The 12,742-nt window shown below is 36.2% G+C and overlaps 1 protein-coding gene across 1 annotated transcript in view; it reads left to right on the top strand.

The window, feature by feature from the left end:
- LOC129261224 (THO complex subunit 2-like) overlaps positions 1 to 12,742 on the top strand; it is a 142,944-nt gene that overhangs the window by 90,889 nt on the left and 39,313 nt on the right. The window contains exons 25-30 of the mRNA XM_064114108.1: positions 1,255 to 1,412; positions 1,771 to 1,899; positions 4,450 to 4,581; positions 7,630 to 7,698; positions 8,411 to 8,526; positions 10,531 to 10,597. Of these exons, the coding sequence (XP_063970178.1) occupies positions 1,255 to 1,412; positions 1,771 to 1,899; positions 4,450 to 4,581; positions 7,630 to 7,698; positions 8,411 to 8,526; positions 10,531 to 10,597 (671 nt within the window). The remainder of the gene's footprint in view (positions 1 to 1,254; positions 1,413 to 1,770; positions 1,900 to 4,449; positions 4,582 to 7,629; positions 7,699 to 8,410; positions 8,527 to 10,530; positions 10,598 to 12,742) is intronic.

Here is a 12,742-nt window from a genome sequence, read left to right as displayed (position 1 = left end):
AATTGAGCATAGATCTAGCACAAGCTTTGCAATTGATTGCAAATCGAGCATAACTTATGTAAGATTTTGGAGGACGCGCACAATTTCAACCGGCGATTGAGATATATTTTCATCTTTTTCAAAATAAAAAAAATGCTCTGAAAAATAAATATTTTTTCCTTACTCTCTTCCAGAATCAGGATAATCGCAAGCCATTACTTTGCTTCATCAGCTAGTCTTATGCTGCAGATCCTACATGTATTTGTAGCTGCAAAATAATGCAGATCGTTTGCAAATCAGCTCCAAATTATGTTCAGTCGCAAGCCTTTTTCTTGCATCACAAATTGGCGATTGATTGCTAGTTGCAGTCGATCGGGATCGGCTGCAAATTTGCAGTCGATTTGAAATCAATTGCAACTCAACTTTCTAACGCCCCATTAGAGTCATGCTGAAATGTCAGCATGCTCATGACCTTTAACATGTAATGTGAATGATGGATATGCGGTAGTACACATGATCTAACCAATGCAGTGATGCATTACACACGCTACTGGAATTTTAAGTGCGACTGACCTCTCACTTAACTGAAGCACCCATCAGGAAGCTCAAGGATCTGGCTAAGAATTTTCACATTGAACGAGCATTAAATATTACTTGGATAGTACTTTTGATGTTCCTGAGTGAATTGTTTTGCCCTATCTTGTCTGTCAAAAAAAGAAGATCATCTTTAAGAGTATGAAGATAGATTCAATTCAAGTTTTTGATCTGTGAATAAACCAAGTAAGTCAGTGTGAAGGAATGGTTGATGTTGATTTTTTTTTCCGATGATGTTTGTAAAGATGTTGCTGATGTGTAATAAGGGATAAAAGACATCATTTTATACTTATCATGTTTTGTTTTTTCCATTGGCCGAGTGTTGTGAGGTCTGTGTCAAATAATGATTTTTTTTGCCCGATGTTTGCATATGTGAAATGCTAATTTCTAAAAGATATATTAATGGTGCTATCCCTAACCATCCACCAATGACTATCTCTGATATACGAAACATTACATCAATTCAAGAAAATAATTATTTGTCAGGTCCCATATTTATCTGAGCTGAGATACATGTATTCAAAGTGCTTATGTGGGGGAAACAATTTAAAGAATATTGTACTGAATAGTATAGGTCCCAATGCTCGTTTGATTTTCAGTTCATAATCAAGTTATTTATACTCCATCATGCATTCATTTTGAACCTGTGCATTTCAACCAATAATTATCATGACATTCCAGGTTCAACAAAGAATGAGACTATCACTCAGTTTCTACAGCTGTGTGTCTTCCCACGTTGCTGCTTCTCAGCCAGTGATGCCCTCTATTGTGCAAAGTTTGTTCTGACTGTTCACAAGCTAAAGACACCAAATTTCTCTACTCTTTTGTGCTATGATCGGGTAAGAAATCCGCCTTTTTTTTCAAGACAATAATGCAGAGTAATTTTAGAACGTCTTATTTGTCAAATATCCGATTCAATGAGATTTCTTTCATATGCCAGGTACAAATTGGCACCATTTTAAGGTGGCATATTTGCAAATTATCTGATAGGCTACTTTCCTTCTTTGCCAATTTTAAAGAAACATCAGACATATATAAATGTCAATATAAAATGTTGCTTTTGTCTTACTGTTTTTCCATGTTATTATGTAAGGTGATGTTGTTTGTAAGAGCCCTACAAAAATAATAAGTTTAGTTCTTCATTTGGAGTATGTGTTTTATAGCTCCTTATCTACATCTTATCTTGTATTTTGACAGGTATTTCAGGATATCACCTACACTGTAGCTAGCTGTACAGAGCATGAAGCCAGTCGGTATGGCAGGTTCCTATGTGCAATGATGGAAACAGTCATGAGATGGCATAGGGATAAGGAAATATATGAGAAGGTTAGATTTCAGTATTTCGTAAATTTGACAGGTTTTTTTCTTCTTTTTTTTCGATCGATCGAGATTAAAGAAATCCTGGTCTCGGCACCAAGAAAATGTCACATGGGCGGACTCCAAATAAAATTCAAGTGAAACTCAATGTGTACCAAATCACAATTTACAAGAAATAACTCCATTGTTATTGTCTTGAGTTGTTTTGTTTCTTAATTTCTAATCAATATACCCATGTGACTGCGAGAGGTCCTATAAATTACCTAAGAAAATACTCTCCCGGACAAGCCCCCAGAAAATGTCACATGGGCGGACTCCAAATAAAATTCAAGTAAAACTCAATGTGTACCAAATCACAATTTACAATTTATTTCAGTATACAAAACTCCAATATCAAAACATCTCTCTTCGAAGTTCAATATTGTCCAACGTATGAAGTTTAAAAGGGAAATAAAACTGTAACACCTCTAAATGATAAAGTATTCTGAAAAGTACTCTAATTCACAAGTTTACAATCAAAGGATCCTGCATTGTTCCAAGCTATAACATTCAACTCTCGATCTGTCTCTAACTCCAATATAACTGAAGAGATCCTGCACTGATCTAATCACCAACTTCAACGTTCAGTGTATTACATTTTCACCTGCAAAATTACCTCCAAAAATATCAATTAAACCTTTAACTTTGTTTCATTTTGTTTTCACAATAACGACTACCAAAAATTCCTATGAAAGGATCCTGCATTAATCCACCTTCATAGAATTCCATTCTCACCACTTGGTATCTCTTATTACAACATTTTTGTGATTACATTTCAAAATCCTTGTAACTCCTGAACTTGAGCTTAAAAAAAAATTATGCACCTAAATTCTAGCTCAAAACTCTGTTAATCGACATCATATCTTACACGGATTCAAATTCGAATAAACTCTTCTCACTTTCAAACTGTTCATATTCAGTCATCTTCATAATCAATGTCTATTTTCTGAAATGTCAATTTGCAAGACTTTCTGGTATTTAGAAAGCTAGTTCCAAATTTAACGAAAAGTCTCCTGCTTTCTCTATCACTGCTATTTACAACTTATCTGTCAGGCGACATGTTGACCGAAAACCTTCAGAATCAGCACTTTATAATGTTCAGCTTAAAACAATTCACCAGTCTTCAAAGCGACCCGGTCTTGGGAAATGTCCCGATCTTAGAACCATCTAAAATTAAAGACAAAACCAAGAATCTCTCTACGATATATCCTAACAGTAACATCAACTGGAGGTTATTTTCATGTCATACTATAATTAATAAAATTAGTTTGAACATTTACTCTGAGGGTTAAATCACATTCAAGAATATTATTCTATAAAGTATGAATTCACTGTCACATAAACTTATATTCTTCCTCACAAGTGTTTAACTATTTCATAAGGTTTATAAAGATTAACATCTACATTTCAAATCATCTCTGAAGTCTTTCAATCTTTTTGTTTTTGTTTTGTTTTTATAAAAGAATTAAGAAGAAATCACAGATTAACTTACCGATGGCTTCTTCAATACAGGCATAAAAATAACAGCATAAATTCAGCTAAATCTGACCTCATACAGGTATCTAAAAATTCCAGCCAATATCAAACAAGAAAGGCTGCTTTTCTGTTTAAAGTTGAAATTAAAAAATTATCAAGATGGCAGCTAAAATGGCGACTGCCCCAAAATTGCATAGGTGTGTGTTACACAAAGTCTCCAAGATGCAATGCCAGAAAAACTAGTGGAAAGCTACTGGGGTCTCCTCCCAATTTTACAATTTCCCCAAAAGTATCTTAAGCAGCTGTTAAAAACAAAAGGCTCACTGAGCTCACTAAAAGGGACCTATACAAGTCTACCACCCTGGACACAACACACAATAGATATGCAAATTATCTCAATTCAATTCTAGCAAAAAGAATCTCACACACACTTCTTTCATCTCCTACTCACTCTTGCATAAGATCTACTCCTTGTCTCTTAGCAACCTGGCTGAGGAGTGAAACTTAGATAAAATAAGCAAGCTTTGCTGAAGAAAATAAATAAAATAAAATAAATTCATTTTCAATGTGACAAGTGCCATAAAGATGTGTTTACACTGTAATTTTTACATAAATTTTACTTAATGGGAGAAACAAGTATAAAAAGAGTGACGCACCTACATTTATGAATATGATATAGGCTTTGGCACATGACTTCAAAGAAAATGTGGCTTGTTTTCCAAAAGTCACAAAGTTTGGACAAGGGGTAAAATAGTTCCCTGGCCCCCTTTAAAATATTTATTCATATGACCCAAATTATGTAAATATTTCTCTAAGAAGAATATTTTATACATTTTCTCTGCTGCATCTTTAAGTAGAAATCCTACTCAGCATCTTTTGTATTGCTTTCCCCTTTATTCCACATGAAATAAGAGAATCTTCGCTGGAAATACATTTTTAAATTTTCTGCGGAAAGATAGGTCTCTGACCTATTCTCTTTATTTTTTACACCGTGTTCACAAAAACACTTTTAGTTAAGTTTGGTAATTATTTGTATTCTTTTAGGAATGTGGCAACTTTCCTGGCTTTGTAACGGTGCTTAGAGCAAGCGGTACAGAGTCAAGTAACAAGGCTGATCAGTTGGACTATGAAAACTTCAGACATGTCTGTCATAAATGGCAGTACAAACTGACAAAGGTAAAAACAATGACAAACTCCCCGGTATACTTTTCAAATTTTAATGGAAAACCTCCTTATTTTTTTAATTATTCAATCTACCTTTGATGCTTTCAATCCTCTACTGAGTGTATTTTAGTTATGCATTGATTTTCCATATTTTTGTTCCTATGGGATTTCTCCATAGTGACATAAATAGTAAATAACATGTTCAATGTTGTTGCTACAGAACATTGTTTCTTAAAACACTCAATGTTTAGAAGAGTGAATTAATACAGCAAACACATAATACTAAGTCTAATGAAATATTTTTTTTTCACTTTGAAATCGTCCAATGGCTATATATTCTTTTAAAATATCTGGCATTCGAGGGGTTTTCAATAAAAAAACAAATTATTGTGATGCTAGATCATGTAACCTCAGACACTCTGGAAAAAATGAGATTAGAGTGTTTATTTACTACATGAAATGCTGATAAAAATGGGAGAAAACCACAGTATACACTGTAGTTAATTGTAAAGTAAAAGTTAATTGATTTGTCAGTGAGTATAATAGATGTGCCTCAGAATAATTGGACCATAAAGATGGCACAATGTTAATGCATTACATTGTATATCATAATTGCTGTCATTATGAAATATCTTCTAAAACATTATGAGAATGATGTTCACTCGAGAGAAAGGGAAGGCGGTAAGAGAATCCTGACCAGACATTCCAATAAAATACTGTAGCCAAATTTTCGCAGGGGATTTTCCTTATTTTCTGTGTCCAATATATACAGTTTGATAATATTGCCATTGCTGCACATAATGCATTTGATTTCTGTTACACCATTATAGTTTTGGGTTAATGCTCAAGGTCCTAAAAAGGTACATGTAGTATTACAAATTAGACTGTAAGCAGAGCTTCCAAGTCTCCCGGATCCTGCGGGAGAATACTGGATTTCGATCGAATCTCCCGTTCTCCCGACCCCATGCTAAAATCTCCCGGATAATCGTGATTTTTAGCTGTTAAATTGTAAAAATTCATACAAACGGCTGTTTTACAAGTCTAGCATGTTCAACTCCCTTTACACCCACGTGGAACCTCCGAATCACATTTTCATTTTATCCAGTAACTTTTACCAGTTTTTGTATAATCGTACATTGATTTCCAATGTTAATGAAGATAATTCTACAAAACGACTGGTGAATTAGTCTAACAAGCCATTTTATTTCCGGGTTCTGCAATGTGTTGCATGGAAACACTTTAGCGGCACTCCATGCACATGCCCCCCGATGCGCCCCGGCGCGGCCCTGCCTGGTCTCCGGTCGGCTACGCCGCGCCAGGAGGCTACGAGAAGGGAAGTCCATGAGCATTGCGGGGCATTTTTCGTAAGCTTTTGTGCGCTTTATTCGAGCTGAAACTGTGGATCAATCATGGGATTAACAAGTGGATTACTTTCAGGAATAATTTTATTGACAATCCTGAAGAACAGAAGCAAAGTGGATATTTTTTTGCCTACTAAAGTTTCACTTGGGTTGATCGGATTCAAACATTTTCTCTTTCGTGAGTGAGCTAGCTTAAGCTTGGCGCATGGCGCTGGTTGGCTGAGCTGTGCAGTGCGAAGCACGCCCCGTCCCGATTCATCCACACTACAATTGCATTGTCAGTGACCATGGAGATCATGGAGATGGAGTCATGCAAGACCAAGACGACAAAATGTTTTTCGAAGTTTAAAGAATTTTCAAGCGGAATGGGACTGTGTGACAATTTTCACAGGAATCACTCAGACAGAGACTTTAATTACAGGCCACATAGACTAGAGTCTATAAAGTCTTTACAGGGCCAGGCAAGCTCATGTACCATGTTTACCACTAAAGTTACTGAAGCCCCTTCCCCTCTGGACAATTAAAGGTATTTTCATGTTCAATGCATTCTTTTATGAATTATTGAAAATATCAAATGTTGTTTCTTAATGTGTTTTGCTATCCAACTCCCATCCATGGGACAGCGTTCCGCCGCGCCGCTCCCTCATAAAACCATAGTACATGTACCTCCGCGAAATCTACTGGATTCTATCTTCCCAATGTTGGCAGCTCTGCTGTAAGAGGTATGCAAACAATACCATAAAGTAACACCAAAATCTTGGAAATAAGTTTTGCATATCACTACCAACCTCATCCATACTGGTGTAACTGTTTAACATGTGTTCATTTGGTATGCAAACATCTGTGGACTTTGTTTGGTAAAGTATGGCAGAAGTAGTGATTTGATGTAAAATAATTCGTCCATACTTTTGTTGTGATCCCAGTGTCCTTTAGTTGTAGGAATGGCAGTGTATAAAAGTTGGAGATTGGTAGTAGATTACAGCATGGATTTACTTTTTACCATCATTTCCTGTGTCATCTGAAGTTCGCAATATTCTTCTCCTACTATCCATCTTCTTTCTTCACAAACTTCATGTCTCCTGTTCTGTGTCTCTTCATAAATTCTTAATATTGGTCCGGTAAATACATATATTCCATTGGACTCAAGAAATGTCCAAAGAAGTGAAGGGATCAGCTAAAGAGTGAGAGAAGTGTTTGTGGTTGAGTAATACACAATGTTCATGTCCTGTTATTGCTTGATCCACCAGGATCTTGCCTAGAAGAGGTTCCATTGTTATGCAATGTCTGTTATTCATGCCAGTTATTCGTCTATTGCTCGTGGCTGCTTCCATCATCTCCATCTTCAAACACCCTCAAAACCGCTACTTTTTCTTACTATACCACACAAAGCCCACAGATTTTTGTTCAACAAATTTAAACATGAAAAACCACTATGATTAAAGGTTGCTAATATATGATAAATTAGTGTAAAACGTTCTTTCCCTCGGTCGCATTTGCTCTACGGCAGGTGTACAGCGAGTCGAAAACGGCCATTTTATTCATTTTTATTTCAAACCAGCTATTTGTAGCTGGTACAAAAAATGCTAAAACGACTGTCGAGCAAAGGTGACCGAGGTATTAATAGTATCATGTATGGCATACAAGTAATATTGGCTTGTTATATGTAAATGTTGGTGGTGTGTGTGATCTTCCTTTTCAGGCAGTGGTTGCTTGTCTGGAATCCAAGGAGTATACTCAAATCAGGAATACTCTTATACTTCTAACAAAGGTATAGTAATATTTTTCTCAGTGGGGGGGGGGGGGGGGATTGGCAGAGGTACCATTTACATGTAATGTAACTTCTAATAGCTTCTAAAGTTAAATGCAACTTCAATTCAAACAATCAGGAACATGTATTTTTTACTTTCGAAAAATATTTTATTAGTTTCATCTTAACACAACCATTTTCTAACAGGTCTTGTGCAATTTGATTTGTACCCCAGTAATAAGGCAACTCTTCAAAAGTCTGTTCCATGTGTTTTAGCAGGAATATCGCCTAAGAAAGGCCCTTTTTTTTTATAACCCCCCCCCCCACACACACACATCCCCAGTTGTTTGTCTATAATAAAATATGATAATTGGTCAGGATAAAAGTGGTTGAGGGCAAGGAGAAAACACACTTATAAAACATTATTATACTGTACACATTTTTAGGAGCAAAGAATATTTTTGTCTGTATTTACTATAAAATAGTAATTCAACATGAGGATGAATTAGATTGACTATCATATGACTTACATGATTGTATAATATAACTGTCATGAGGATCATGTTCATAATGATAATGATTAATAAAGATATCTGTCAAATGGACAGATTGCCCAATTATTTGAACTACAGTCATACTTTCTTTAAATGTGTAGAATAAATTTTAGCTCTCATATTGGTATGTAATGGTTTTACAAAATGCATTCCCGCTTTGATACATCTTCCTATTTCAGATCTTGCCATACTTCCCATTGGTGCAGAACCTTGGTCAGGTACTTGAGAAGAGAGTTGACAAGATCAGAACAGAGGAGAAGGAAAAAAGACCTGATATTTATGCTTTAGCAATGGGGTAGGTACCTGACAGAAGTACCCCCACCTCTCTTTGTTTCTTTCTCTAATACTCTCTCTTCTTCCATTGCCTAAGATATTTCAATATTTTTATCAAATCTTTGTCAATGTCAGCAATCCTCGAAAACCAGGGTGCTGATTCACCCCTCAACGTATTTCAGAGAGGCCAGTCTTCAGGCGTTTGCCTGATTTTAAGGCCCTGACAACTTCCCATTCCAGGATGTTTCCGGCATCACATATGAGGTTTTAACATGTTCTGGGTTCTTTTCTGGCCCCAGTGAGTAAATCTGACTGGCATCAATGATATGTATGATAACTTTTTGATTTTTGTCATTAAAACTAAAAGTTTGTTTCAATCCAGACAATGAATGGCCAAGATCCTTAGAGGGGTTCCAGTCTTTCTTGAAGTTAAAGAGAATTTATGAAATTATCCTTGACCCTGTAACACGAAGCAGTAATATCGATATATTTACTCCATTGTAAATTTTGATGTACTACTAGGTATATTTCTTTTGAAATACCCTTTTTCGTCATTTTAATTGCATTAGGGTCTTTATATTTTGGTAGGAGGTGAATAGGGAAAATGAAGGACTAACACATTACACAACCAAATTTCAGCAAATCAGTCAACTGGCCTTTGTATTTACTGTTTTTTTGTTTAACTCGGACACTGGATAACCCCAACAAGGTTTTTGTCTCACCTGCATAGCAGAGTGAGACTATAGGCGCCGCTTTTCCGACGGCGACGGCGACGGCGGCGTCAACACCAAATCTTAACCTGAGGTTAAGTTTTTGAAATGACAGCATAACTTAGAAAGTATATGGACCTAGTTCATGAAACTTGGCCATAAGGTTAATCAAGTATTACTGAACATCCTGCCTGAGTTTCATGTCACATGACCAAGGTCAAAGGTCATTTAGGGTCAATGAACTTAGACCATGTTGGGGGAATCAACATCAAAATCTTAACCTAAGGTTAAGTTTTTGAAATGTCATCATAACTTAGAAAATATATGGACCTAGTTCATGAAACTTATACATAAGGTTAATCAAGTATCACTGAACATCCTGCATGAGTTTCACGTCACATGACCAAGGTCAAAGGTCATTTAGGGTCAATGAACTTTGGCCGAATTGGGGGTATCTGTTGAATTACCATCATAACTTTGAAAGTTTATGGATCTGATTCATGAAACTTGGACATAATAGTAATCAAGTATTACTGAACATCCTGTGCAAGTTTCAGGTCACATGATCAAGGTCAAAGGTCATTTAGGGTCAATGAACTTTGGCCGAATTGGGGGTATCTGTTGAATTACCATCATAACTTTGAAAGTTTATGGATCTGATTCATGAAACTTGGACATAATAGTAATCAAGTATTACTGAACATCCTGTGCAAGTTTCAGGTCACATGATCAAGGTCAAAGGTCATTTAGGGTCAATGAACTTTGGCCAAATTGGGGTATTTGTTGAATTACAGCCATAAATTTGAATGTGTGTTGGTCTAGTTCATAAAACTTGGACATAATAGTAATCAAGTATCACTGAACATCCTGTGCGAGTTTCAGGTCACATGATCAAGGTCAAAGGTCATGTAAGGTCAAAGAACTTTGGCCACGTTGGGGGTATTTGTTGAATTGCCATCATATCTCTATAAGTGTATTGGTCTAGTTCATAAAACGTGGAAATAAGAGTAACCAAGTATCACTGAACATCTTGTGCGAGTTATAGTAGTTTTCAAAATCAGCACTGCTGCTATATTGAATCGCGTGATGCAGGTGAGACGGCCAGAGGCATTCCACTTGTTATTATAACTATCCAATTTGGAAACAATAGGGTTATTTTATATTTTGTTTGTTATATCGTTTCATCTTTGTGTTTGTGACTAATTTTTAAAGGATGGTAAACAAATTAATTGAATTGAATATTGTTGATATCTATCAACTCTGGTATGGCTATGAGCATGGATTGATATGGTATGATAACGATGATTACCTTGTAGTTACTCTGGCCAACTCAAAACAAGGAAACAGCACATGATCCCAGAGGACAAGTTTCATTTGAAAGATGTGAGTATAAAATTTATTTTTCCTATTACAGAGGAAGTCTATCTATTATTCTTGTCAAGTTGGTTTCAATGAAAGCAAAATAATAATAATAATAGGGATTTGTAATAGCGCCATCTATCTCGAAGCAATCTATTCCGAGGCGCATTGTTATGACTATTATTACCTAGGCTTTAGCTCAAGCTGCCTTTCAGCTCTCTCGCATTCAAAGAATTAATCCTGCATGCTACCCATTCACCTCACCTGGGTTGAGTGCAGCACAGTGTGGATAAATTTCTTGCTGAAGGAAAACACGCCATGGCTAGGATTCAAACCCACGACCCTCTATTTGAAAGGCGAGAATCAGAACCACTAGACCACGACGCGCCCATATACATATACGGCCAAATACATTTACATATACCGGTACGCACAAATAAATTTTTGTCTCGCCTACATGTACATAGCAGAGCGAGACTATAGTCGCCACGTTTCCGACGGAGATGGCGGCGCCGTCAACATTGAAATCTTATAAACCAAGGTTAAGTTTTTTTAATTGTCATTATAACTTAAAAAGTATCGTTAGGATACTGCAACAAATAACAATGAAAATTTAGTTTTAAATTTGATTCCTTTTTTTTTATTACAGGAAATAGATCAATCATACAGTAAACAAAACAAAAATAAACATCTTACATGTCTTGAAGAGTTAGATGTGCAATCAAAAGTTATGATAGTCCTGTATTAAATCCAGATAGAATCCAAGTTGGTTGGCGAAGATTCGTTAACCCTAAATAGACTGTGCTATTTTTACGCCTAAGAAGACGGGGGGGCTGATTCAGCCCCCCTTATGATCTCGGCCGTCGATAACGCGATCGCGACGAAAATTTGCACGCGCGTTACTATCAAATTCTGCGAAAAATCTCATTGCTTATTAATTATGCTAATTTATACGTAAAATCATAAGTTTGCTCTAATTAATAAAATAATGCCCCTAAAATGCTAATTTTTGTTTCACATACTCTAGATTGACATCTGATCAAATTTATTTAAAAGAAATTTCAACATCACATTTATTTTCTTATATATTCTATTGTTTTCTAAATTTCTTATGTATTTCTTTGTTTTTCGACTTTTGTTTTTTCAATGGAAATCGTCTGGGACTTTATTTTGACCATAAACAAGATAAAATAAATTGATTTTAAGCAGTGAAAGGAAAAATAATGATACATTATATGAATTTTGGCTAAAAAACTATTTGCATTGGATTTGGACACAAATTCATGTTTTTGAGTAATTTTGGGTCTGCATGCACTTATGAAATGTTGCGTAATGTCGGAACCTGGGCGTCACAATTTTGGTCTCAAAAGTTGCGCGAGAGTTGCAAGTAAAAAGTCAGCGAGCGACGCGGTCAAAAAATCTCAAGCGGCAGATTTATCATGAAAAATGACGAGGAGGGGGCTGAATCAGCCAGAATTCCTCTCAAAGTAACTGCAAAGAGTTCATTTATGGCGTGCAAATAATTCCACAGAAGATAAATGTTGTATTCCAGTTGGAAATAAACTGTGCTCTGACATAAAGTCTGGTGTGAAACTCTGAGTTTTCATCTGATATAACGAAGAGCCTTTCAGTTCATATATATATAAAGAAATAGATGAAGAGAACAATGGTAGGCGAAGCTTAAATCAAGGTTCCCCAGAGCTATCTACCCTTTTGGAAAAATTGGTGATGCCGAAAAAATGTCTCTGCCGGGAATCGAACCCGGGCCCCCAGCTTTGAACGCCGGTGCCTTAACCACTAGGTCACAGAGACGGGTTTGTGGCTAGGGCGACCCCGATCCGATTGACCGTCAGACAGATTTTCGACACTAGACCAATTATAATTTCCTTTGTCGGGTGAAGGTGGGTTTTTGAACAATGACAAGCCGCCATGCCTCAGCTGGATCAAAGGTATTGCTTTGATACAGTACACGTATGGGAGAAAGTGTACAAATGTGTGAAGTTATACAAGTACAACAGCTTTGGCAACTCTTATTTGATATTGTGTGAAAGAATATATATATACACTCCCCTCCAAAAGTTTGGGAACACCTGCCTTCAGTGTGTGTTTTTCGAACTTTGGTAGACTTTACTGAAGTTATGCCTCATAGTACAGCTGTATTTTTGTTTT

The sequence above is a fragment of the Lytechinus pictus genome, unplaced genomic scaffold (genome assembly GCF_037042905.1).
Source record: "Lytechinus pictus isolate F3 Inbred unplaced genomic scaffold, Lp3.0 scaffold_19, whole genome shotgun sequence".
NCBI lineage: Eukaryota > Metazoa > Echinodermata > Echinoidea > Temnopleuroida > Toxopneustidae > Lytechinus > Lytechinus pictus.
Note: the sequence above shows the minus strand (reverse complement) of the source record. Positions and strands in the feature narration are given on the sequence as shown.